Source organism: Acromyrmex echinatior, chromosome 3 (genome assembly GCF_024713525.1).
Source record: "Acromyrmex echinatior isolate Ae372 chromosome 3, ASM2471352v2, whole genome shotgun sequence".
Classification (NCBI taxonomy): Eukaryota; Metazoa; Arthropoda; class Insecta; order Hymenoptera; family Formicidae; genus Acromyrmex; species Acromyrmex echinatior.
Genome location: NC_141854.1, coordinates 14,946,284 through 14,974,276, shown reverse-complemented (window position 1 = coordinate 14,974,276; position 27,993 = coordinate 14,946,284). Strand labels below are relative to the sequence as shown.

Here is a 27,993-nt window from a genome sequence, read left to right as displayed (position 1 = left end):
CCATTATATCGACGAACTTTAGTTATCTTCAGCTTATGCGCGATTTTATCGTTATCCATATCTTCAAAGTGATACTTAATTGAAAATGATACTGTGTTAAAGTAATTTATGGCTTATAATTGCTATACGTATAATCTTAAACAACAATTATATAATAATTAAATTTGATCGTAAATTATTGCTCCCGTGTAATTACCGAACATGAATTAGCAAGTATAAATTGTGACATAGAGATATATGTTTAATTAGTTATTGCAATTTATAGGAATATGAGAATCGTATATTAATAGAGTAACGTGGTTTAATCATCATCATACAAATAACTGATCATAATAATACACAAATTTTAAATATCAGACCGATTAATAAAAAAAAAGTTTTAAAAAATTTGCAGTTTGAAAAATTAAAAAATATATATAAATTCTCGCAGAAAATATTAAGCATTAACAATAAGCTGTGATCATGTAACTTTCTATTTATTTGTAAAAATTTCTTTTTTTATAACAAATAGAATTTTTGTTATTTTTTGCTAATATGTTGTGAAATAATATGGATCGGGGAAAAAGTTTCTTTGTATTTTTTAATTCAAAATTGTATATATAATATCTTCGTCAAAAATGAACGAAATTTAAATTTAAAAAAAGAATTTTAAAGCTTGAAATTTCTACTTTCGAGAGGTTACTATATTTTTTGAGTTTCTGTGAGTTTGGTAATTTTTAAATTTTAAAAACTACGAGCTGAAAAAGAAGAAAAATTTTTTTTTCACTTTGGGAGTCTCTTACGTGCCCAAAAATAATTTACGAAAATTTTCAACTACCTATCGTGAAAGCTTGAAGCTTTCCCTACAAAATCATATTTTTTTAATGTTCCTATGATTTTTTGTTCCTGGATTATTTGCGAGTTAAGTAAAGGAGCATTCTGACTTTGATTGCTCAAAAAACAGATTCTTAAAGCTAAAACTTACTTGCTCTAGCAAATGATATAATTGTAACGAAAATTTCGCAACAAATGAAAAACTTTTGCAAAAAAATTTTTTTAAATATGAAAAAACTTTTTTCCCGACCTAATATAATATACAATATCTTCAAGTAGGAACACATGATAAAAATATGTTACAACACATTTTCTTAAATATTATTGATCGTTATATTGTTATATTATAAAACCGTTTTCCATTACATTGGTTTGATATACTCTGTCAATCTTTTCGAAAGTACAAATACTTCTCTACATATGCACGTATATATTTATTTTTATATGGTATTACGTCCATGTCTCTCGATGAGATTTTGCATCGCATTTCGATATAGAAAATGGAACAAGTTTGAAGAGCAAAAAGCATGCCGCGAGCTGCGAACCGCAGGGGAACATTTCCGACGGGTTGGAAAACGCAACCTGCCTTTGGCAATTCATGGCGGTAATAACATTCTTGTAACTTTTCATCTTCACACTCTACATCCCTCTCCGTACCATCCACCGTATTTCTATCGGGTGAAGTATCTTTTCCGGTGCGCATTGGAATTCTCGCGGACATTCACAGTTATAACTTTTACAATCGCAAATATACGATATTCCTGCATGGCGTTCAGACGTAAATGTGAGTTGCATAACGAGTATTTGTATTTAATGTATTAAACGGTACGTTGGTGGAAAAGATTCGATCACGGGAATATTTGTAATCGGGTCAGAGACGCATTTACTAAATGGGGCGCGATGAGCGCAATTTTGCCCGAGCGAGGAAAAATGAACGCGCTATTACGACGCACAAAAACGAAATAATATAACGCGCGTAATATTCTACATAAATGTAATGTCATATAATTATAATTTTATCGTCGTTCTAACAAATGCTGTGCTTCTCATAGATCTACTATATAACTATGTGACTGTATTAATTATTACAATGCAGATTCTATAAGAAAATTTTATTACACTATACGACTTTTAAAGATAATTTTAGATGAATAATTCTTTTATTATTAACAAAGTTAAGATAGATTTTATTACATTATTCTGTACATTTTAAATTTCAACTCTTAAAATATGCAATTATTCTGTACATTCTAAATTTCAACTCTTAAATATGCAATTATTAAAATTTAATTAAGACTACTTATATAGTATAGATTCTTTTTAGGATGGTTTAATTTGATCGAAATGATTTCATTGATTCAGATTAAAAAATTATCCATAAAATTATCTGAGAATATTTATAGTTGTGATACATTTAATGTAATATCCTTATTATGTTCTATTTCGAATTAAAATCGGTTTTAAAAATAATATAATGAAAAAAGATTATAAAGGATTATCTACTTTCGCAATTTCTATAATTTTAGAACCTTTACTATTATTTTTTCTAGATAATTGCAACTAGAAAAGTTTTTAGATATTTATATATATGAACTAATCTTTATATGTTCTTACTCTCTTTATATGTTAATACTAAAACACTACCTTGCCTCCTGATAAAACGATATTAATATACCATATTACTACAAAATTTACTACTTCAAATAATATATATGAATAACATATAATATTCTGTTTTAGTAACATTTATGTTTAAAAAATATTATTAATTTATTCGCTTTAATTAGGTACTACTTCTTTATTTTATTTAGTATGAAGCAAATTAGAGATGTGTAACATAAAGCTACATATATATATACTTGACTTATCATCGTACAAACAATGTTTTCTGTCGAAACTGGATAAAAACTACACTTAATCAAATTAGTTGTATTTAAATTAAATTTTTTTAAAGCGTCAGAAAGAAATGGTCAAAACGTAATTATCTTTTCTTTTAATATTTTTTTAGAATCTATAATAATATTAGTGTGTTCCACTACTTATAGTTATATTTTATATGTTTTATATATTTTTTATATATTATCAATATATTTAAAGTAGCTCACGAAAAACATTCAGAGATATCCATTAAATATAGTTGAAAGATTAAATTTTATTATGTAAATATATCCTAATGATATCTACTCATGAGACTTCTATGGATATCATATAGATAAGCGAATGTACATCTTCAGTAATATCCCACGATTCTAAGAAGATAAACTCAGAAATCTCTTTAGATACATACCTAAGATTAACTTTTGCTATGTGGGTAATATAGTAATGTAGAGTTGAAGCCGGTACACCGAAGGAACAAGTCAGTAATTGGAGAGAGAATGAGAGAGAGAGAGAGAGAGAGAGAGAGAGAGAGAGAGAGAGAAAGAGAGAGAGAGAGAAACGAAAGAAGTATTTATTACACTTAATTAAACTCTGACTCCAAAATTTGTGTCTGAACGCCTTCGTTTCATTCAACGCTCTGATGCTCTGCTCGCTCTCTCGAATAACACACCATTTCACTACTTGCTGTTTATTATCTTTTTTATTATCGATTTTAATTTAATATTATTTATCTAATATTAATTTATATATCGTAATATAATTTTATTCTAATAATTGTTCTGATACATCTTATTTAGATCGAACCTCACAGTAATATTTCGCAATATATTTATGAATATTTTACTTTTTTAAATAATATTTGTATTTTATACATAATAAATAATTACAAAATAGATAGCGCAAGAATTTAGTAATATATGTATTAGTGGTATTTTTTGAAAATTATGAATCGAGAAGTATGAACAGATTTTTCTGTATATTAGATTTTATGTCAGACTATATCATTTTTAGTATACTATATAGAATAGTATACTATTATATAATATATAGAATAAAAATTGCATCTCTCTCGTAAGAATTCCGCTACAATCGATGAAATCACTGATCCTGTAAGGTCGAGTCGTCAAATGCTTATTGAACCATCGTACTTTTCGCAAACGACTTTCAGAAAATTCCTCTACTTTCGAGAAGCTTGTGGGTCAGTTCGTTTTCGCGTTGGATAAAACGCTGTTACCCCCGAGAGATTTGTTGTCGAGATTCAACTAGGACGATGACTTATCCGGACTCGCTGGACTTTAGGGCACTCTGCGGAAAGTTCTCGTGAATGGCATCAGATTCACGAATTCTTGTACTTTCATTGTTTCTGCACTCGATTCTGTTGAAGTCGGTGCTGAAAGAGTTAACGATGATTTGTGTTCAAATAATGAAGAAAATATCTTTATAATATGTTTTTCAATCATTTTATATGTGTAACTGATATTATAGAAATTGTGTGTCAAATTCATTGCAGCGATATATTTTATTAATGCCGACTGTTATATATATTTTAACGTTAATAATAAGTCATAGATTTTAATCAAACATTCTTTTGCAAGTATTTATAAAACAATATTTGATTAAATAACAATATATACGTATTCTGTATGTATAACAACTGAAAAATTAAGGAAAGATAATAAAACTTTTTAATTGATTTAAACTCAGTTTTGAACTTAAAAGATGGAAATTTTCTTTTCGTTTTGTATTATTTATATTTTTAATATTTTCTATTATACCTATTTAGTATTATTTTCTATTACATATTTAGTATTATTTAGACTACACGCAAAGAATAATTTCGCTGAAATTGTTTAAAAATTTAGCTACGTATACATTTGAAAATGATATTGTTGGAAAATTTAGAGCTACATATTGTATAGATCTAAAAATAAATTTTTTGGACCATCAAAATAATTATGTAGAACACTCAAATCGATTGTAGAAAGTAAAAACTTCTTGCAGCATTGCTCGTCATGTTTGAATTTTCTTTTACCCAATTATGGTCTAAAAAAATCATCATTATTTTTAGATCTATACAATATGTAGCTAAATTTTTAGAAACTTTAGCAAAGTCGTTCTTTCGTATATAAATGTATTGTCTTACGACAAATGTTGTTTATTGTACCTATAAAGTTTGAGCTAAATAGATAAATTAAATAAATCATATCAGAGATATGATGCTCTTGCGAAGCGTGACTGTCCTGAAATACGTTATTCGTGGAGAGCCGCGTGAACTTTGGAATATGATGTTGAGTTAGGCCGTGTAAATAGTAGAGGAACCAAGCGTGCTGGAGAGATCCCTCGAAAGAACAATACCTCTTTGTCGGTTCGCAAACGGGACTGTTTCGCTCTGGCAAACAAGTGATGGTTGCTTAGCTATGCAATAACGATACTATCCTACTGCCTGCATTGTTATTTCGGACGAGAACTAGACGCACACTTCGCTTACAGACCTGCTTATATCTGTCAGTTATTTACGCCTAACGTGTTTCAAATATGTCTCTACATTGCATTACATGGAATAACTCTCGATCGATAAACTCGTAATAATTTCAACTGTACATCTATTCGTATCATGTAACTGTACATCTATTATTATGATACATTACGCTCTATTGGCATTTATTTTTAAATTATACATACTTTAACATCCAATTTAAGTGTTTTTCTATTATATTTTTTCTACAAATTTTATTGATTTGATTAAATTTTGTCGTTGTAATAGACTGTTACCATTATTCTTCTCTAAACAGTTACTCTAAATAGTTAGTTAGAAAAGTTTTCATACAAAGGAATAGCGAATCGTTCCATCAACTCAAGCATGACGTAAAATTTCTCGTTGTTGAAATACAATGCTTTATTTTACTTTTCGACGAACAAATTTTGCTTCCGAAACTCGTTTCAGAAGCTTGCGGCGCTAGAATGTAACGGCCATTCCTGCAGAAACTTTCAGAGGGCTTGTCTCGATGAAAATATTGTATAATTAAATATATAAATTTACTCGTATTTACTGTATTTATCGGCTCGACAACAATTCCTTTATAACAATTATCAATTCCTCTTTATAATATAATTTCGAAATAAAATACATCATATATGCGAACGAGCACAATATCAATCGCAACGAATTTTTAATTGCTATATTGAATAATGCTCTGTTATAACGCATTTCATTATTTTGTGGACCTTTGATTGTTGATATTACTCATCGATCTGTTATTATTTATACCTGTCAAATGACGTAATAAAGTTATAAAATATGCAGAAATGTTCGCCTTGCAAATTCCGATCTGAAATAATCTTGTTTATGTCTTTCTCGAAAGCTATTTATTATTAAATAAAGAAGATCAAAAGGAAAATCATGCAGTAATAATTTTATATACTTACACACACACACACACACACACACGCGCGCGCGCGCGCGCACGCATGCACACATATCGCTGCTTTGCTTTAAACGTGACACAATTCAAAAAATGAAGTTTCGTAGAAAAAGGGAAAATTATTTTTAATTTAACAGAGAATTATTGACTATTCAAATCATATCGAAATATATTCTTGACATGATCAAATATCATTTTTGTCTTTTTCATTTCACTAGTTCTTAAAAAGTTCTTTTTTGTGATAATTTTGATGATTTTTAAAAATACGATTTTTTAATGAAATTAAGTTAGTTTTCTTTTGGTATTTGATTGAGTAATATTTTTTTAACTCGTTTATGGCAATAAGCTAAAAATTAAATTTTTTTATGTTATATTACTTTTGAAGTTAGCACTAAGAAAAATTTTTCTTAAAAATGAATGAATCAAAAGATTCTAATCAAAGAATTTTTATTGTATATCTCAACTAGAATTATAATAGATTTAATTTGAAAATTCTAATTTTCCATTATACAATTGTTTAAATTTTTATCACTAATTATTAACATTATGTAGTTATTTTAGATATACAGTTAATTTAATTTTTTCAAAAAATCAATATTAAAAAGATTATCACGTTTTATATTCTGTATTCATAATTGTAATTTAGGATGTAAAAAAATATTTCAATTTTATTATGCTTGTGTATTACGCAATACAATTCAATGGTGCCGCAACAGCATTGATTGTTATACTTATCAATCAAATGTTATATCATATGACGCACGTATATAATATTGTGCGATAACCTCGGACAATGTTACAAAATCTTAAGCTGCTTGGATTACGGAAGTTTAATTTGAAAGACACGTAACGAGTGTCGCTCGGTCGATCGTCAAAGCACTAATGTTATAATTTATGACAACGGCTATGTAAGGCTGTACGTCCACTGAATATTTCTGCTGCTTTTAGCAGTTTGACGCGCATATTGTCGGACACTTACTTATACAATAAACGTCAAATATTTCTTGTGCCGTTGCACCCACGAATGCACTGCGCTGCTTTACTTGATGGCAGCGTCTTCACAAGGCAATCACGTCGCCGTGTCGTTGTGCAAGTCACTGCAGTGAAGCGTTCCACGTCTTATCTAATCTCTAAGAACGCCGGTCGGTGTCTGCTTCATCGCTTTGGCCTGGTAGTGAGAAAATATTGACGAACATTCTTTTGCTCTTAACATACTGTTAGACATTTTAGGACCCACTATCTGGTTTTGCTTTGGTAATTTACAATTTACGTATGTACATAAGAATATTAATTAGATTGAATTCTCGTTTCTTCCGATTTGATTTATTCTCAAATCGATGGAATTCTTTCTGTTCTTTATCTTTTTTTAAAAAATTCTTTTTAATTTTTAATTTTTTGTGGATATTCAGGAAATAAAATCTCAACAATTTTCATACATTATTAATGAAAATATATTTCTTATTTTTAATGATCTCAATTTAATTGAGGTAAATAAAAGTTATATGTACTTTGCGATTTTCAAACAGACGACTTCAACGACGTTGATTAAAATAAGAAAGTAGCATTCTTAACTGGTGAACATTCTTTGCAGATGACGATTGACATGGCGACGTCGTAAAATCGACGCAACTCCAAATTCTTCATGGATCATAAGTGATATCGCGGATGAGAAATGATTATCATTGTGGGACTCCGTGAGAAACGTGTTCCTAAACGCGATCCATCTATCCAAAACAAACCAAGCGTCGTCATGACGCGTTTGGATCGCGCATGAACGATTACATGCCATTCCAAAAATCAACACGTCGACAATCCGAGATAAGCTGGTATTCGAACTACGTGTCCAACGTCTAATAGTGTCTGACGTAGGTGGAGAGATTCGGGTGTATCTTAATAAAAAAAAAAAAAAAAAAAAAAAAACGCAACACACGACAACAACGCCAGCGAAAAGATTGCAAATGTGAGATTCGTTATCGATGTGGCAGAAAAATACACGAGTGCTGTAAAAAAGAGGCACGCGAGGGATGCGTTTCACAGACAAAGGGTGGGGTCTTTGGTTACCGATAAGGCTTATCCGGAGATACGATGGTCGGCAACTGCGCTCGTCGACTCGTCAGTCATAGTACTCAGGTGCCGTCGACGAGATCGTCACGCCGCTCAGGTCGCAGTAATTTCGTGATTCGCGCATCATTCTGCAGCTCCAAGGAGGTATCTTGAAAGTGTTGTTTCCGGTCCAGGTGTCCAGTGGTGTCACGTGAGTCCAAAAGGTACAGGAAGTCGATTACAGTGGAAGAAAAACCGAGGGAAACGCGCTATAAAGTCGCAACGACGAAGCAAGAACGGTAACGGGCAATCAATGCCGCGAGAGCGATTAATCGTTGTTTTCCAGGGTACTTCGAGTTTTTAATTTGACGCTTTAGCACGTTAAGTGGGCGGCGACAAAGAACGTCGACGTACATTGAAGGCGCGGAAGAGCATGAGCGAGAAGAAGTGAGGGGAAAGTTGAGTAGAGGAGACTGGAGAGGCAAAAATGTGTACAGGACAAAAGGCTTAGGTGTAGCATATCAAGATACGGTTTCTCTGTCCTCCGCTCTCCTTCCATCCTGTCATTTTTTTCCTTTTCTCTTCATTTTTTCGCTGTCGCTTACGGCGCAAGCCGCGAACGGTGCCCCGTTTCGCCTCTATTCTCCCTATCTTCTCCGCCCACCGCATCATGCTCTTTGTACAGCTTCCGCCTCATGTGTTAAATTATGTGTGATCTCTTTGACATTCGACAACCGCTGTAGTTCCGGTAATTATATCCCTCGTCACCACGAATTTACTACTCCACTTCGTGCTCCCTTCAAACTAACGTATTTCTGCGCCCTCATCTTTTTGCCCTCGACGGACCTTCAAATGTAATCCGCAAGAAGCTAAAATCTCTTCACCGTGAGTTCTTACACCCGTCGCGTCGACTCGACTTTTCTTCCTTCCGCGTTGCGTAGTGGCAGGTTCGCAAGTACCTATTCAATTCTCTCTTGGTTTTATAAGAACAGACCTAGTAAAACCGACGCGAACCTTTACTTTGAATTACTTTAACTCTGAATCTTTTTTCAGTTCGCTTATACAACCGACGGTAAATTTTTTTTATCTCACAATTAATGATTAATACCATACAAACGCTCTTACTAAATCGCTCGCAATGTTGAATTTAAAACGATTAATATAATAGATTGAGAAAAGTTGTGAATTTATATTATATGTAAAGCGACTCTCCTTTCGTATTTCTGCATGATTTTGCTTGCTAGAGATTGAAAAATCAATTTTAATTAAATTTTAATTAAATTTTAGCTACAAAACAGCAAATATAGTGCTCCAATTAAATAAAAAATTGGATTATCTATTTTTGATAAAATCCTACAAAGCCGCAAACAGTCTTTTTTAATAATAAGTCAGACACAATCAATAATATTTAAAATTTTATGTTTTTCTTAAATTTATGTAGACTTTAATTTGTATATAAGTAATAAATAAAGTATAACTTTTATTTTCTATTTTTTAAATTAAATTTTAGATCTTTCTTCTTAATTATATTAATCCTTACCGTATAAGATACAATTTGGTGCCTCATCCATACAAACGGGGGTCACTAGATCTGTCCGTTTTTTCATCTATTTAGAATGCTCAAAAGAAATCTCTAAAAATTCACCAACATACTTTCAAGTTTCTAGAATAAATATTGGAACTACATTTTGGAAAATAATTAAATGTAGTATAATTTATATAATAATTACCGAAAGACTCAAAGAAACTTGCACGAACAGGAATCGCTCGGTCACTAATGACCCATACTTGTAGGATTAAAGTTACGAGTATCATTTATAAATGGAATAGTCAAACTATACGATATATCATGCAAATTCTAAAAAACACGCTCCTGATATCTGACACATTTAAATATTTTAAATCCCATCCATCTTTTCGCTTCATAGTTTTCCCGCTTTGATTTTGCCGAAGTTGAAGACGTTTCCGTCCATAGAGTTTCGTTCTATATTGCAACGGGAAATCGGCAAATGTTCCTTCGCCAAGTCGGAAACTAATTCGAATTCTCAGGCGACGGATTCGTATCGTTTCGCTGGAGCTCTATCCATTTCTTCCTATTGCGCGTATCTTCCACGTTCTTCGTTCTTCCGCGCGCCGGGACTTTCTAAGGACTTGACCTGCTGTGAGACATGCGCGAAACAAAAGGGAGTTCGTGGACCGGTAATTTGGGACTCGGGAGTTACGCAGATGGGAAAGGTGAGGCGACTGCGAAGGCGAGAAAGCGAAAGATAGAAAGAGGAGAAGGACGAAAACTGGGCGGTGAACGGGCAACGAAATCAGCCTCCTCTCCCATCCTCGCTTGCGCATCGCACATGACTCGAGTTTCTAATTAAACTTAAACTTTTAATTGACTCGTTGTAAAGCAGTTTACAACGCATGCGCCCGCTTAGCCAGTTTTTCTCTACGGTGTCGTCCCGGTGTTCTCCAGTTCGACGTTTGTCTCCGCGTTTCCCTCGTCTTTACCGTGTTTTACCGCATGAATGGATCACAATGCCGAAGTTTGCTATCGATAATATGCCAAGATCTTATTAAGAAAAGTAGCTGAACATATTATATTCATTGACAGAAGTTTTTACACGTTTGTTATGAATATTATATTCATTAAGACGTGTTGCATTATTCTAATAAGTGTTATATGAGTTATATTATTTCTAACATTTATATATGTCATATTTAGTAGTTTAATAAAATAAAATTTCACTTAAATTTTGGATAATGAATAAAGGAAAGTATATTTCTGCTTCTTTTTTTTTAGTATATTTGTGGATATATTTTTATTTTAAAATATTTGTATATAATTATAAAATTTTTTTACCTACGATTGATTAAATTTGGTTAGATTAAACTAAGAAGCAGATATTATGGGAATAAAGATGGATCATGAATTTTTTGATGACTTGCATAAAAAAATAATATTATATATTCCATCGAAAATTAATTTTAATTCGATCTCTAAATACGAGGCTTTAAAAATAATACGGAGAATTAAAATACATTAAGTGAAAACAAAAATAAATGCATAATATGATTTAATTATATTTTTAATTATTATTGTAACAATTAGTCCGTATTAGTAACATTGCACATTGTATTGTGTCAGTCGGGAAGAAATCTTAAATTGAAAGCAAACTTGCGGTATAAAGTCGTTGATTAAATTTAACGACGCACTTTGATAATATAATCACATACAATTATGTGAATATAGATATGATTCTTATCAGTCATCGATACTTGTTCACAGGGTTTCGTATTCGCACCCACAGCTGGATCGTATTGCAACGGATCTCAAAAGACGCTCCAATATCCGTCTGGATTCTAAAGTATACGAAACGAAAGGTCGGATATCGATCGCTATCAGTCACCGCTGGAACGAATTGAACAAGACTTCAACGGGACTAATCTTTCCGCGTGCTTTCGTGTTGTTGGTGTGCTTAATCCACGTGATGAGTGTGTGCTCCTCGTGTTAAGATTTCAATTCGTTTCTGAGCGCGAACGTGATTCGTGAATCGAGAGTGTCCTGTGCTGTTCGTAGTTCGCCCGAAACCCTAGAAGTAGCTTGTTCGTGCACGTACTGTAGAGTTTGAGGGTTGACGCCTTCAAACCGCAAGCGTACAATAATCCTGTCTTCCTCAAGGATAAACGAAACCGAGCGAAGGAGGCACCGACATCCGGTTGCCAAACGGACTCCCATGAAAATGCTACAGTCGCTAAACGCTCTGGCGGGTAAAATCTCGCCAGGCTCTCCTACCGATAGCAACGCCAACAAGGTGCATATGCATAATAACAACAATAATAACAACAACGTGCATCACCATCCCTACTCCAAACAGCAGACCCAGCCGTCCCCGTCGCACTCTGCCAACGGCGACCAAAAGGAAAATACGTGAGTTTTTTTTCTATTGTTTTTATATTGCAAGTTGTCCAAAAAAAAATTACAAAAAGGATTTTTGTGTATTGTTTATTTTAAGTTAAATACAATCATATTTTTTAGAATAATAGAGAGATAACTTATTTTTAGATAGTCGATAGTATTTTGTTCGTTTTATTATTAAATTTTGGTAAATACTGTAAATACTAATGTGTAATTACACATACATTTGCATGTTGATAATTTTTGAGATCTTTTTTTATTTTTCGTCATTTTTTTCAAACATTTTTCACAGTTGAGGAATAAACTGTTATTGGGCAAATCATTGTTTTTCAGTAAATATTATAATATTATATAACAATAAAGGATAACGTTGGATTATTTCCTATTGAGGTAAATTGTTAATTGCAATAACAAAACTCTATGATGTTTATTTGTATATTGCTGAATAATTACTGACTAATATCAGAAAGTAGGTCGCCCACATGTTGCAATTACTCATTTCACACTAATAATAGGCTAGGAAAATTTCTACATTATCCTAGATCGGCAAATCTCATAGCAATCTGTTAAAATGTTTTGTTTACACTAATATAGCTTACGTATATCATACAGAACTCCGTGTTACGCCTAATTTCAATTAATTAGCATATTCAAGAGGTGGTTGCAACAATGTTAATATTAACGTAACATATATAACTGAAAGTTTCTTACTTTATATTAATAACATAACACAGCATAGCATAGCACTAGCACTATTATATCCAACAATTGTTACTTAATACGCGAGAAACAGTTCTGCTATTGATGAATTTGAGCTACGTCACTAATTTAAATTACATTTGATTCTAGTATAACTGTTAACTGTGAATAATGAACTAATTTTTGGAAAAAACTAAGTACTAAATTAAAAATACTCTTATATCTTAAATTATCATGATACAATTGAAGGATTTCCCATAAGAACCAAATAAATTTTTTTTTATCTGGATTATGACGTTCAATTTTTCTCTATTAATAACGTCACATACTCGGACGTCACATACTCGTAACGTCACATAGTGAACAATTTTGTTTCAGTATGAATCAAATGTTTCAGCAAAAGAAAACAGGAAAATAAACGTTTAATATTTGCAAAGAATGTTTTTGTTAAGAGTTTATAAAATTTTTCAAATAAATATTTAAAAAAATTTTTTTGCTTTGTACAGAAATTTTTGTTATATTTTATCGAAAATTTTATTGTGTTTATAGTGATATAAAAATAGAACAATTTGACAATTTAAATATTATTGATAATGATAGGAATGTTTAATATATGCAAAAGATGTTTTATAAATAATATAATAAAAAAATTGTATATTGCTCTAATACAAAATATTTACAAAGCATTTTGTAAAATTTACAAATTACATTTTTTAATGTTATAATAAGATTAATTGTTATTATATACATTTTAGCACATACAACTTCCAGGAATTAGAGATTATTAATAAAGTCAGAGAGAATCACATAAAATTCTTCGAACCATGTTGTTCTAATTATTGTGATTTTCAAAGCAAATTCTAAGAGAAAATTCTCTCTGTATATTTTAAATAATACTATTTTTTTTATTTTATCATTATTAAAAATATTATAAAAAATAAATGTAAAATTTAATATAAAATGTAAATAGATAACAAATATAAAATATCCGCCAAACAAGTCTAAAGATTTTTTAAATGGATTCACTTAAATTATTGATTAAAGTCTAACACTTCGTTTACATATTCGGAGAAAAATTACCATATTTATGCAACGAACAGTTTAAACATGAATAGGTTTTTTTATTTTCTGTAAATTTAACCTTCTGTTCGGTTTTTGTGAAAAAACTTTAATTAATTTGGTATGATAACGTTTATATAATAATTGTATCATTCTAAAGAAAACTTTCATTATATCTTATGACATTTTTATTCATAAAAGATTGAAAGAATGCTGTTTCTGTCGTAACAATTGCGAAAATTCTTTTATTTTCGCTGAGAAGATACTGTGGCGTTTTGAGTAATCGTTAACTTTAGACTTCTATTTTTCTCTCTGTTTTAATTCGTGACGAACGACTGGAAAATGTAATTTAACGCTTATTCTGTACCGTTTGTTGTTCGCTTCCTTTTTCCATAATTTCATTGCTCGTGAAAACTGAAAATGAGATACTTCTTGACATAGAAAAAAACGTGCTATAAGAATATCGGATACAAGACTTCCTTCGTAACGAAAAGTCAAACGGAAGAGAAAAGGAAGCATATAATATTAGAGGCACAATATATAAGAAACATTACGCTTTGAAGCGTGTTGCCCCTTCCTTCCTGTCGAGTCAAGAATCCTTCGGAACATCTTGATCAACAAAGACAAGATTTCGTTAAAATAAACAACGTAGAGGTCCAAATTCTACTAACTGCATCTCAACGGCTTTCAAGAAAGCGCTCGAAAATGCGACCTGCTTATGTCATCATAGATAACCCGTAACTTTTTCATAAGCACGGCTTTAAAAAGTCTGTTTACGAGGACAAAGAGGCTCCTAGAACAAGGGTTCATGTTTCTACTCTATGTTCCTTTTTAATGGAAAAAGTATTTATGTGCAGAAAATGTCGCGACGTTCTTCATCATCGTATTTAAAAGTATTTCCTTTAGCGCGTGAGCTCTGCTATTCTTTTAAGAATCATAAAAGAGACTGAGAGAGAGAGAGAGAGAGGTGGTGTAAAAAAAAAAAATAAAAAAAAGAAGGCTAAGGGAATGTTTGTAGGGAAAAGATTTTTTTCATCATCACACTGAGAGAAAAATGTTTTGTATTTGTAACTATAATTACATATTATTATAATTATGATTATTACTGCTATAATAATAATCATAATTATAGTAATATATAATTATAATTACAAATACCAAACATTTTTCTCTCAGTACGGGAAAGTCAAGAGAGTATTGTCGCGGCGACAAAGGGCTCTTCTTCATTATTTTGTTACGTCACGTAAACGCATCTCTGTAGAATGGGAAAGAAGTTGGGAAGGCCTAAAATAACTCGCTGGCATTCCTCGATGTGAGAGGGCTAAATCCTCTCCCTCAACCTTCGGTGCGACATTGCGCCATTCTTCACCTTTCTCATCGCTGCTCCTAAGTCTTTTTCATCTACCCCCTGCCGAGTGAATGTCACTAAAATATGTACCCGTCTTATGTAAAACGAGCGCGATTCGAAGAACGGAATTTCTCCTTCCTTTAGATATGCTGAGACTCGCTAAAATTTCAGTATAATGAACGAATGCATTCGAATAATCTGTAAAACCGAAAAATTGAATTATATACACTAAAATGCATTTATTTTCAATTAGCTAGTTGCTTAGTACTCGGTGAATAATAAATTATTCATCAAAAGAGGGCCCTTAAAAAAAAGTTGATAGTGTCCATTTATCAAGTACAACATATTTTTTGAATGAAACGCTCGTAAATCATTCGTGTAACGTATTCAGTTTCTGTATAACGTAAATAAAAAAGTAATAAAAAAAATAATAAAAAAGTAAGCTTATATTAAATTATTAATGCCAATAATACCCATTTTTTATTAAATGAATAATATACATTTTATTCCTATGAAATTAAATTTTTATATCGTATGCTATCAAAATAGAAAAAAAATATCATACAATAATAAAAGTAAATTATTGAATAGGCCGAATGTAACAGTACTTTGTCAGAGATAAATTCTTTTTTTAATATAATTATTTAACGCGCTGCCGATAAATCATATAAAATAGTATCGCTAAATAGAAAGCATAACGTATTGTTACGTATATTGCTGGTAACATAAAATAAATGATATATCGATGTGCGCACGACATATGATATTTATTTTAATTTTACGCCATGTAAATATATGTGTCGATATTGCTATATGACGCATTATTTATAGCATTATCTGCTATGTATTGCCACAATGAGCAACTCGATTGCATCGTTTACCTTAATAAGCGGTGCACAATACAATAATATAAATAATTTTATCTAGATAAACAATACGCGTTATATTCCTTCTAAATCATGTGATGGACGATTGTAAGTTAAATTGTTACATAAGTTTACAAGAGCACACACACACATACACACACACACACACACACTAACAGTATACTAACACACTAACGGTATACTAGGTTCCTTGACAATTGTAGGGTTTAAGTGATATGTGCGACTCTAGGGAGGAATTCATTTAACAAAAGGGTCGCTGTGGACCCTAAAGGTCGTACGGGGGTCTCTTTATCTACATTCGAATGCTTCACTGCGTGGGAAACACATAGAAATTAATTTCTACTTGTCGACAGGTACGATTTCTATCTGCTTGCCTCGGAGAACGATTAGGATACCCTGTGCAGTTTACTCACTGTAAATTACGTAAATATTTGTCGCTTTCGAGCAACGTGAATAGTGTTCTAGATTTACGCGCATTCGTCGTATTATCGCGTCGTATCTAGATAAACGCTGATAACAATTTTTATCAAATCGTATACCACCATCTTGAAAGACACAAATTTTTTTCTCGTGCTTTATTTGCCGAATATTCTTGTTATTTTATATCATATTTTACGTAATATGTACATATTTTTATTTAAAAATCTGTTTGTATAAAATCAAATAATACGTTTAAGAAAGATAACACCATGTATAGATACTAAGATTAAGATCTTAACATAAATTTTTAGAATAATGATATATACAAATAGAAATTAATTATAAAATTATTGCCGTGTTGATAGAATAATGAAAAGTGGTAGTTCGGAACTTTGCGTCGCGATATCTTTGCTTGTAGGGTACGTGGAGAAAAAATAAAAACACTTTCATTATATATTCCGAGCGGTTGCAATCGATTGAACATATTTAGAACTTGATCGATTCAGCCCTTATTGAGTTTCCGATAACCTCGATCTGACGCAACTCGCCGGTTCGCGAGTCAAAGGAGGCACGTCAGTGTCTCGCGCCATAGCTTAGCGCCAAGACACTATCAGTGTCTCCAGATAATACACGTCAAAAATTAGCATTAAGATTGCATTCGAATTTGTAAAACTCATGATATATAGTTTAGAGATTATGTATAATTAAAAATACAATATAACAAAGAAAGAAGTAAAAATTATGGAAAAAAGTAAAGATATATGTTCATTGTTTTAATTAAAAATGTTGATTCAATTTAGAATTTGAAAAATGCTCTATCGAAAAGTTGCTAATTTTAAGATGTGTGAATTTTCTTTCAACGCAGTGCTATCATAAGCATTCCGAAATTGCATGTTATTTGACTTCATTTGATTGTTGTAAACATTTAATTTGATAATTCATCATCGCTACTTACTTTAGTCATTTTATAAATTCGCAATACAGATACAGATTGTCTCTCACAAAAACATATTGCTTTTCCGACTTTTGTTAGTGACATCGATCATATCTCGATCTGTCACGTCATTAACACACGTCTATTCACATGCCATTAATTCGTGAGGTTGCAATACTTGTGGCGCAAAAGTAACATTGCGAGATTGGAAATTATATTATCCAACAGGAATTGGAACTCTCTGCAAACAGCATTACCACGCCATCCATCTTCCTATCGGCACCTCCTACAACAAACTTTACCGATAGATCATTTTTCTATCTTCGAGTTGTCGTATCCGGTCACGTATCCTGGCCGTAGATTCTCGTATTCTGCCTTCGTAGCAAGTTCCATGGGCTATTCGGATCGCTCGCATACTCGCTAGTCGCGTCCGCTTTCACGAAAATTAAATCCGTATCGATGAAGCGTCGAACGCAAAGTCCGAGTCCTCTTTTCCACACTTTTACCCGCGACAAAATCGATCGCGCGTACGCGACAGACATCGTCGTTGTCGCGCTCTGTCGAAAGCAGAAATGGGAGAAACGCTTAAAATCTGTGCGAAGCTACGACAGTGCAATCCTGTCGGAAGAATTGGAAAGATTTACTAAAGCCACTAACAGAAATCAAGACATCAGACATTGAGAGTCTACCATTGTTAGGCTTCGGTACTTCAGCATCTCTCGCATTGACTAACGTTTTAGCGACGAACGTGATCGTTCTTTGGATTGCGAAAGAAAGATAAAACGGATAACACACGTATGAAACTTGAAGCTTTCATTTTTGATAAAATAAAACCGATGTCATTCTTTTTTTTTGGAAAAATAATAAAAAAGTCCAATCAATATACAAACTGTATATTATTAAATAATTTTTACATAAATATGATAGATGTTGCAGAAAGAAGAAAAGCGAATAAAAACACAATATGTAATTATGTCTTCTGGTAAAAGAGATTGGAATTTTGTATAAATCTTAATAATAATAATAATAATAATAGGACATATATTTTATTGTTCCTTATTAAATTACAATAATTTGTGTTACAAATGTTAATAATAAATACATGTCCTTTTATGTGAGATTTATTAAAATATGAATTAAGATATTATCAGACATCGTAAAAGTTCCAGATTTTCATCTTTCGATTTATTTATGTATTCCGGAAGGGGTTCGTCAACACGAAATTCCGCTAAATCTTTTCAAAAGTGCTCGGCATGCACTTCTGGCGAGCGTACGAATAAGAGACATAAGGAAGTCGGGGGAAAGAGGCGATCTCGAGTGCTGGATAGCAGTCTGGAGGAGGAAAGGACGGTGGGAGGCATCGTCTGAGAAAAATCTGACAAATCCGACAAATCCAAATACAGAAAATCCTGCCGAGCACGCGCCTATCCGCCACTTCAAGATACGCCGTCTTCCTTTTCCTTAGCCTTCCTATACGCGCATCCGGCCGCACCACCCAACCCATCTATTTCCTTCACCTTGGCACGTGTGCAGACGCTGGCGTTCTACTCGTGTCGGTGGTTGCGTTCTCCTTGTAAGCGTAAGCAGTTCCCAAGCATGGCGTCGCCCATGAGGCACATAGCACGTAGCCGTGATATTGTCACATGCCTCCGGTGCAAAGCTCCAAATTGTATCGTCGCTGCCGCTGCGGTGCATGTGCGACCGACGACTCTCCTCTGCGTGCGTCTGGTCGCACTTCTCCTCTTTCCGGCCCACCTTCGATTTTCCCATACCATTTACACCGACGACAATAATATCCGACACGCTCCAGCTATTCCTCCTCTTTTCGAGCTGACGGCATTGTCTTGCAGTGTCTTTTTCTTCTTTCATTTTCTCGTCTCTACCGTGCAACGATCGGAACGGCACGTTCGAAAGCATAGAATGTAAGAATGAGCGCGATTGAACTAAAAAAAAAAAAAATCGTTCGTGACTGCTTCATAATAGAATTCTGTTATAGCATATTCTAAACTATCTATGTTATAATTGTTTACGTGAATTTTACATTAAAATGGATCGGGAGATAAATTGTCATTGATCATAATCTTTTAGAATGTAGGAAATTTATTCGGTATGTTTCATTAAAAGATTTTATTGAAATTGTACAAATTCTTCACTTATAATTGTAAATGTTACTAAAATGTTATTATATAGACCTGTTTACTTAAACTGTTTAATTAAATTTTGAACTGTTAATTTATTTAAATTATATTTTTACGATCTGAAATATGTTATGATAATATCTTGACAGTGTTTTTTGAATAATTTACAATTTTCAATTTTTTGAATTATTTATATATACAATATTAAATAATTATTTTTATATATCATCGCGGAAATGTTGATGGAAAATTGACATAAGTCAAAATAAGCGAATTTTAGTAAAGTATTTAAAAAATACTTTTTAAATTGGAACATTTGAATTAAGATAGTTAATATGCATAATTTTACTTTATTTCCATATTGTAGTTTCAATTATTATAATGAATTCGTCGAAACTATGTCATGAAGTTTCCAAATTCGAACACTGCTGTTGTGGAATTATACAAATTTCTTTCCTTTTCACAGTTATGATACTTTTATATAACCAATATATTAAGAATTTTGTCTTTTTCCAAGCAATATGTTAGTTCTTTACGATCAATTATTTTCATTATCTCAAAGATGCTAATTTTTTATATTTTTATTAAATATATGTATATTCGCTTTAAATTAAATAATTTTTTGAAATTGATATATGAGACCACATACGTTTTACATCACTTTAGGATACTTTCCAGAGTAATGGTTGAATCTTGTGTAGCGTCGTGTCACTAGTCATGCTTTCAATGACAAGCTATTATCCGCTCGTGCCACATCAGTACACTTACCGGATATTCGTTCATCATAATTCAATTCCTCCATCGCCTTCGGTGAACCGATCAAATTCATCACGAAGGAAGGCAAAATTTTATCAACGAATCTACTTAAGCGGATAACGGAGTCGTTACTTTGTTCGCTAATCCGCGAGCTTCCGGCGGGGTGGTTCGTCCGCGGGAGCGCTTTTAACATCCGGTAATCTGTCGACGGTAATCTTTTTAGCCTCCCTGGCTGCCGCCGTGGTACAGAATCGCGAAAGAGCGGGACTGCGAGTGAGGTATGGAAATAGGTGTGCGAAAGGTGGAGGTCGATTTGCAACAATGTAATTTGTCGGATCTATAAACCGACCGCGAAGTAAGCGTAACCACTGACGGATAAGCATCCATTCAAATTATGCGCGCGGTAATATGACTCATAACTCATAACATATTTCCATTGTGCTAACCCATCGTCATCATCTTCGCCATTTTGACATCGTAAAATTGAATTATAAACTAATTCTCCTTTTCCCTTTTATTCGTCGCGCAAATAATTTAACTATTAATCTTATTTTTGAAATCTTTCTTTATTAAGGATACAATTTAAGATCTTGAATTGTTTTTACGTAAATATAAATAATAAGAAACATTTCGAGATTTTTTCAAATAATCAATGAAATTTGTGGAAGAATCAATCGTATCAAAAATAATTAAGAAATGTGGAGAGAAGACTTATTGGTAAAAATGAAATAAGAGTTATTAGCTTCTGCTGCAATATGCAATATTTTTATTATTTACTTAACTTACATATGTGGTATAGAATAATTTAAATTACAACATAATTGTGGCAACGATATTAAATTCTCGAAACTATGTTAGCTTACATATAAAATGTGTAGAACGTATTATTACAATAGAAATTAAAATTAACAATGTTAAACGTTAGAACAGAAGCAATATCAATTGAAGCGACTTCGTCACGATAAAATAAAATTTATTTGTCGAAACGTCCAAAAATGCGGACTCTTTCTGTTAAATATATTCATATGCATTTGTTATTTCTTTTATACTTTACATCGAACGCGTATTGCTGGTTAATGTGCTCGCGTTAAAGGGAAACGAGTACTTTTATTAATTATAGAAACAAAATTACATGTCCTGTTATGCAAACGTTGTTATACAGTGCTAATTAAATTTTAATTAAAACTGTCACCTGTTCATGTCATTGAGTTATATATGACGATGACGTATATATAACTCAAATCAAGTGATACAATTATATTGCACACAACGTTTAATAATTTTATATAAATATTTTTATATCAGTGATAGATTATCGAATTAATTGTAAGTACAAGAATAATCGTGAAGGAGGATAGGATAGAATCATTTCAATCAAATTATAAAATTTTCAGGAATATAGTAAGAATTTGATTATTTATTAAAACAAATATTACATTTTTATAAATATTGTTTTAAACAAATACTACTTTATGGAGAAAAAAAACTGTTGCAAGAGAGAGAAAAAGCATTTAAATATATTTCATATATTATAAAAATTCTTACAAATTTATCGATGAATAAATGAATCATTTTTAGGAAAATGTTAGGGAAGCATAAATTTCGCGAGCAAAAACATTAACTTTTTTAAACGTATTGTGATAATGCATCGTATACAATTTAAATTTAAACTTATTGGGCACGCTAAATTGTATGTAAATTTATTTTAAACATTGTTTTAAACATTTAGAAACATTGTTTTAAATTGTCTATGTAATATTTATAATTGTTGAAGGAAAACGCAACTGTTTACCGCACATTTGAGCGTCCTATTTACGCGATAAGCGTAAATGCATTGACAAACTCGCGAAACGACAATGTGCAAATTCGCAACGCGGTAGAATTCGGTTGTTGTAACAGCCGTCGATGCTGTCGCATTTCGCATTGCCTCGATTCATTATCAACGCCGCGTTCGTGCTAGGAATCGCTCGAACAGTAAAACGCGTTTCCGAGGCAGGCCTGCGGGGGTTGAAAGGAAAAGTTACTTGTCCTAGCGACCTACTTCTCATCTATCGCGTTTGTCGCCGACAACTCGTCTCGTGTTCTCAAGCTCGGCGTTGTTTACAACGACAGTCCTTTACAAACGAACAAGGAGCTTCTTTGTAAAAGGGTTGTTATAATCGAGCGGCGTTCACCCCACTGCCACAGGCGTTCTATATCGCAGAGTATATAGTATCAATGGGTATCTCTTCCCGTGTTATCGTGAGAGAAATGGAAGCTCCACTATGCGAGAGACACAATTAGCTACGCATAAATTACAGCGTGATGGTTCGATCGTGATGCATAAGTGCGAACAATTGCGGAAAAAGCCGCAACTATCTGAGGGAAACTGGAAATGTGAAAATGATATTGATATATAATGGTCTGTAAAAAAATGTAAAATTACATGATTTTTAAAAAATTAGGAACTATGCAGCCTACAATACTTGATGCTATTTCATATTTAACTCTTGAGTAGTCATCTTATTTTTTTTACATGAACGATCACTTGGAGTCACATTCCGATTAAAAATCATTATTATTACATACTAACGGAATAAACACATTAAGTAGCTTATTATTTTTTTTATTAAAAATGTTAATTAATAAAACGCTTTCGTATTATGGGATTTTGATATTGGAATTGGATATTTAAGAATTTCTAAAAAAAAAGTTATTAAGTAAAAGTTTAAAACAGAAAAAAAATATGTTAAACAATATCCATTTTACAGCAATTTACATCTTTTTGCTACTAGGATATATAAAAATTGGTCGAATATACGTTTGCGTATATTCATTGTACTTAATCCATGAATTTCCAGAGCAAATTGCCACGAGCCATAGCCTCGATTTTGTGACGTTGAAGATAAGCGAAGGCGGAGTATCACGTGTAATGAGATAAGGATAACTGGTATCCGCGGAGTGAGGCGTTTTAACACGATTTTATTGTCCCGGTTCTCTCGCTGCCCCATCGAGCGGCATTTCATCGTATCGGAAAAACGGCCTCTGCCTCCGCGCGTTCTCGTTTCTCTTTGACGATTAGGACTTTACACGCTACGGGAGCCGTATGAATAAAGGATAAGGGCATAACATACGTCGAGACGGCGCACGTACGTGGTCGTACGTACTGTAAACACGTGCCGACACGTACTATCGATCTCGTGTAAAATTAAAGTGCACGCCTGCAGTTCCCGTAGTCGTAGCACTCGTAAATTATTCCCGCGACTCAAGCCCTTGACCTCCGTAACAATTACCGTGATTCCAGAACGTTGTGCCGCGAGCTTGAATTTTATCTCGCGAGACGAACGCACGAACCGACAAGGATCATTCGGCGCCATCGTTCCCCGCGTTACGCGAGTTCGGCAACTGAGCCGTCTATTAAATCGCATAGAGAGTGCTTGAACTTGATTCCCAGGACACGCGATTCCTCGCGCGATCGATCGATTCGCAGTTCACCTACCTTTTCCATTTAGGAATAATATCCACTTGCACGAAAGGATTCTTATCACCTACTTCAACGTCCGTTTTGGATGTAATCTATCCACTACGAAATTAGGCCACATCTAATTTACACGAATTTAATTCTATGACAATTTGGTTTTTTAAACTTAATTATAATCAATGTGAAGGAAACTTGATTGTCAATGTAAATTTTTCGACAATAAATATTTTTGCAATTTAATTTTCTGGAGTTGAGTCGGTGAATCTGTTGGATTCAATTATATTCTTTACGTTACGTCTGCAAATTTAAATTATTGTTATTAAAATAAACTTAATATTTATTTTTTTTTGTACGAGTTCTGTCATTTTGGTTTTTTGAAATTAATTAATATCTTTTTGTCAACATAAATGAAATGTGTGTCATAGATCTAGCACCAGCAACCGTGCTACAAATTTTGGCGTCAGTTCTGGAAAATTAATTTTATATTTACTACAGATTTCTCTCTGTCCCTCTTTTCCTTCTCTCTCTTTCTCTGCTACATGAGTTAAATTAAGCTGAGTGAAATCTAGAGAAAATTAAATTAGTTTTCCACATTCGTGTATTGAGTGTGTGTTCTTAATTTTAATTTACCATCATCTTAATTTATCAAATATTAAATAATTACATTAAAAAATAATTATTTTATTACTTAGATAAAAGTACACTTTTTTGGATTTCTATTATACAAAAAGAAATTGAAAGAAACTGAGTAGAATCTAGAAAGCTATCTTTTTATACTTGTACAAAATGCGTGTGCCTTAATTTATCAAATATTAAATGATTTTAACCATGAAAATCTCGATATTAAAATTTTATATTTTGTTTTAATTTTTAATACTTTCAATTGAAAAGAGAGAGTTGGCGGGTTTGTGGGTTTAGAATAATTTGCATGTATTGATTTGTCAAGCTTTGTATATTTTTTATAATTTATCACGTCGCATGCAACACAACTTATGTTGTATTGAATTATTGAAAATATATTTAAATTTTATTTTAAACATTTCCCAAAATATTACTGGTCAAGTTAAACGAGGTCTAGTGATAATGACTATCACGTAATTTATCTCGATTAGCACTGTGCCCATGCAACACGAGAATGATCGATCGAGCGCAAGCTTTCCGACCTATCGAGCTATTCGCGTTCTTGTAATGATATAACACATCATTAACGTAATCATGAATAATCGGTTCGTACGAATAATATTTTCCGATTACATCTTTGCCATATATTATTTACCCACACACAGATAACCCGGGGAATGTTACGGTTGACATAATTACGAAGAAATCGATTTATCTTTAATATAAATTATGGAATTTGTTGTATGCATTATATTTACGTATTTAACTTTTTATTAATTTAACATGGAAAATATACTATTTGCATAGTTATTCATTTTGCATATTGATTATTTATTTGATAATTGTAACTTTAGTCTGTAATCAAAAATTATACAGGAATAAAATGAGCCATTGTTTTGGTATTTCTTTTTCCTCGGTCGAGATAAGCAACTGGCTTTAGAAGGGAGGCACTTCATGGTTTGATATTTTTTCTAGAACTTATCCTTTTGTTTTAGATCCGTCTTCCTACAGAAAGCAGCTACACGAAAGTCCACTCCGACCACTTAGCGAAAACTAAGTTACGAAGTAATTTTTCATTTTCCTTAACTGCCAGGTGTCTTACTGTGTATCGGTTGATTCGATGAGAAATGTAGAGGAATGTCTGTAATCCAGTTAGGAAGTATTTCTTGAAGCTGCGCTATTAGATCTCTTCGATTCGCTTCCATCTCACTTGCCGTTCTTTACAAAGCCATTGTAGCAGATTTTACGATAACTCACAAATACGATGCTCAATAAGTAGAACTAAACGAAGATTAATTTAATCACTCTTTTTGTGATATTTAATGTGGATATTATAAATGATTAATAAAAGTGTTATGTGTGTGGTTAATAAAATCTTTTCAAAGTCTTTATTCAATATTGTATGGACATATAATACATAGATAAAAGTTGGTAATCAATATTGATTTCATACAAATTAAAAACTTGTAAAAAAAAAATTAAATTATATAATTATATGCCAAAAATAAAAAATTAAGTTATAATTTTTCACGAATTAAGAATTTAATTTTTTTTAAATTATAATGCAGATTAATTTTTTTCCGGATCTTTAAAAATGTATATTAATTATTTTGGTAATAAATTTCTAATTTATTTCGTAATAAGAATATGTTGAGTATTTATTGTATCAAGAAATAAGATTTTAGTGTCTATTTATATTTATTATATTTGTAAAATCTTAGCTTTAATACTTATAAATTAAATATTTTTTTTAGAGAGATTTTCTTTTTCTTCGTAAGGTCTATTTTATTTAAATCGAATAGTATATTCGTATTATTAGTTTCCATAATCGTTTTATAATATTTCCATTGAATGATATGTATGAGATCGATACTTCTGTGCGGTGGAGTGTGATATTTTTTTGGAATATCATACGTGAGCAGTCTGTTTCTAACCGGCACGTTTCGTGAGTATCGGTGTGAAATTTATTCGATGGGCTAATAATGCGGTTGGGTCGCAGACCGCGATAGTATCAAATTCTACCTTCGAATTCTACCCTTCCAACCCCCTACCAAGAGTCCCTTCGAATTCTACCCTATCCATTGACATCGACTTCACCTACGCTCAATCCGGGAACCCGTTCACATTAGCATGTTATTGGGCGGTTGTTTACTTCGGGTTAATCGTCACCTCTGGCGGCAACGATACGGCAACCGGGTGAAAAGTAATAGAGGAATTTTATTGAGCAATTTTTTTTGACTTGCTGACGATCCAGATTTAACGGAAACTAAATTGTGACTTTATACACTATAATTATATACTTATCTATAATTAAAAGGGCAAGAAAAAATAGATAGCTAAGTAGCTGAAGGTAATACTGAATATCTTTGCGCACAGTCAGCGATAATATTTGAAAGGCTTATATGAAATGGACTAACTCATATTTTGTAAAAATCTCTAAAGCGTAAATAGAGGCTCTGTCACTCATCCATTTCTATCAATATTACATGTTCGATATGTCATAAGTAATTATGCCCATTGATAAGCCCTTCAATTGTATCGAATATAATTGTTGCATTTCATTTCGTTAAGTATGTACATTATATATGGCAATAATACAATATTTAGCTGTAAGTACTGAATGAGAAAATATAATAATGAAATCTTTATTTTATATATACAAATCTGTAAGATCATATTATGACATAGTCACAGTTTCACATAAATATTCTATAATAATTAATTTACTATTTTCATATTAGAAAGAAAAAAATGTCATTAATTGACACATTGATTTAATGTGCTTTTATTTTAAATGCTTTCAATGCACTTAATATATGCATTGTATTGAACATATCTTATCCATTAAAATGGAAGTAACAAAGAAACTGAAAGAGCTGCAAGAAAAGATAATTAGGAAAATTGTCGCGAAAGTATAGTAGCGTCAGACAAAATTATCCACTTGCAAGTATTGCAGCGTTTTTAATAAATAAACATTCCAACGAACAGGCGTGCGATTTTCTTTTATCGTAACGTCACAAATGAATCGCGACCGGATTTAATCCTGGCAGACAGTGTCGCGTGTCTCGCCGGTGTTAAAATCTGCAAAGAGCGAGCAGGGGAAGGATAGAGAGTTAATTAAACGAATAAATAACGTAACAAAGCCTCGGTGAGGAATCCAGAGACGTTGGGTGAGGAAGAGAGAAGAGATGAAAGAGGACAACACAGGAAAACGAAGAGCAATGTACGTGAAGTAATGTACAGAAGCAAGAGAACACGACCGCACTCCCCGGTTCTCTTTCAGCGACTCAGTGTTGCAGATATACACCATATTGTCTGCACCTTCCATTCTTCCTCACCCTCAGCCTGAAAGCACGCGATGTCCTACGATCCTTTGCCTCTGCCTTTCATCCTGTTTGTCATTATTGCTCGCTATGCCTTTGCTTCGTCATGGTTCTCCGTGGCTCTTCGGCAATGAGCCGATACTTTGAACATTTCGGAGCGTCGTATTACACTTCGTCGTTTCAGTTGTACGTTAATTAAAAAGCGTTGAAGCTATCTAAAGTGCGAAGATCTTTTATGATAAAAATATTAATTGCCATAGCCTCGAATTGTGTTGATTTCAA

General features: G+C 32.4%; 1 protein-coding gene across 20 annotated transcripts in view; it reads left to right on the top strand.

Annotated features, from left to right (window-relative positions):
* Nucleotides 1-27,993, top strand: part of LOC105149436 (CUGBP Elav-like family member 1-A) — a 562,295-nt gene that overhangs the window by 209,935 nt on the left and 324,367 nt on the right. For 16 of the 20 annotated variants that reach the window (XR_846598.2, XR_846599.2, XM_011061851.2 and 13 more), the window contains 2 exons: nt 7,705-8,380; nt 11,437-12,078. The exons of 1 other annotated variant lie outside the window; for it this stretch is intronic. Coding sequence is in view for 17 of the 19 variants with exons in the window: in XM_011061851.2 (XP_011060153.1) it covers nt 11,885-12,078 (194 nt within the window). In the remaining 2 variants the exon portion in view is untranslated. Of the gene's footprint in view, nt 1-7,704; nt 8,456-11,436; nt 12,079-27,993 lie in introns of all 20 variants that reach the window. 3 more of the 20 variants (XM_087403812.1, XM_087403813.1, XM_011061850.2) reach the window with 2 other exon arrangements.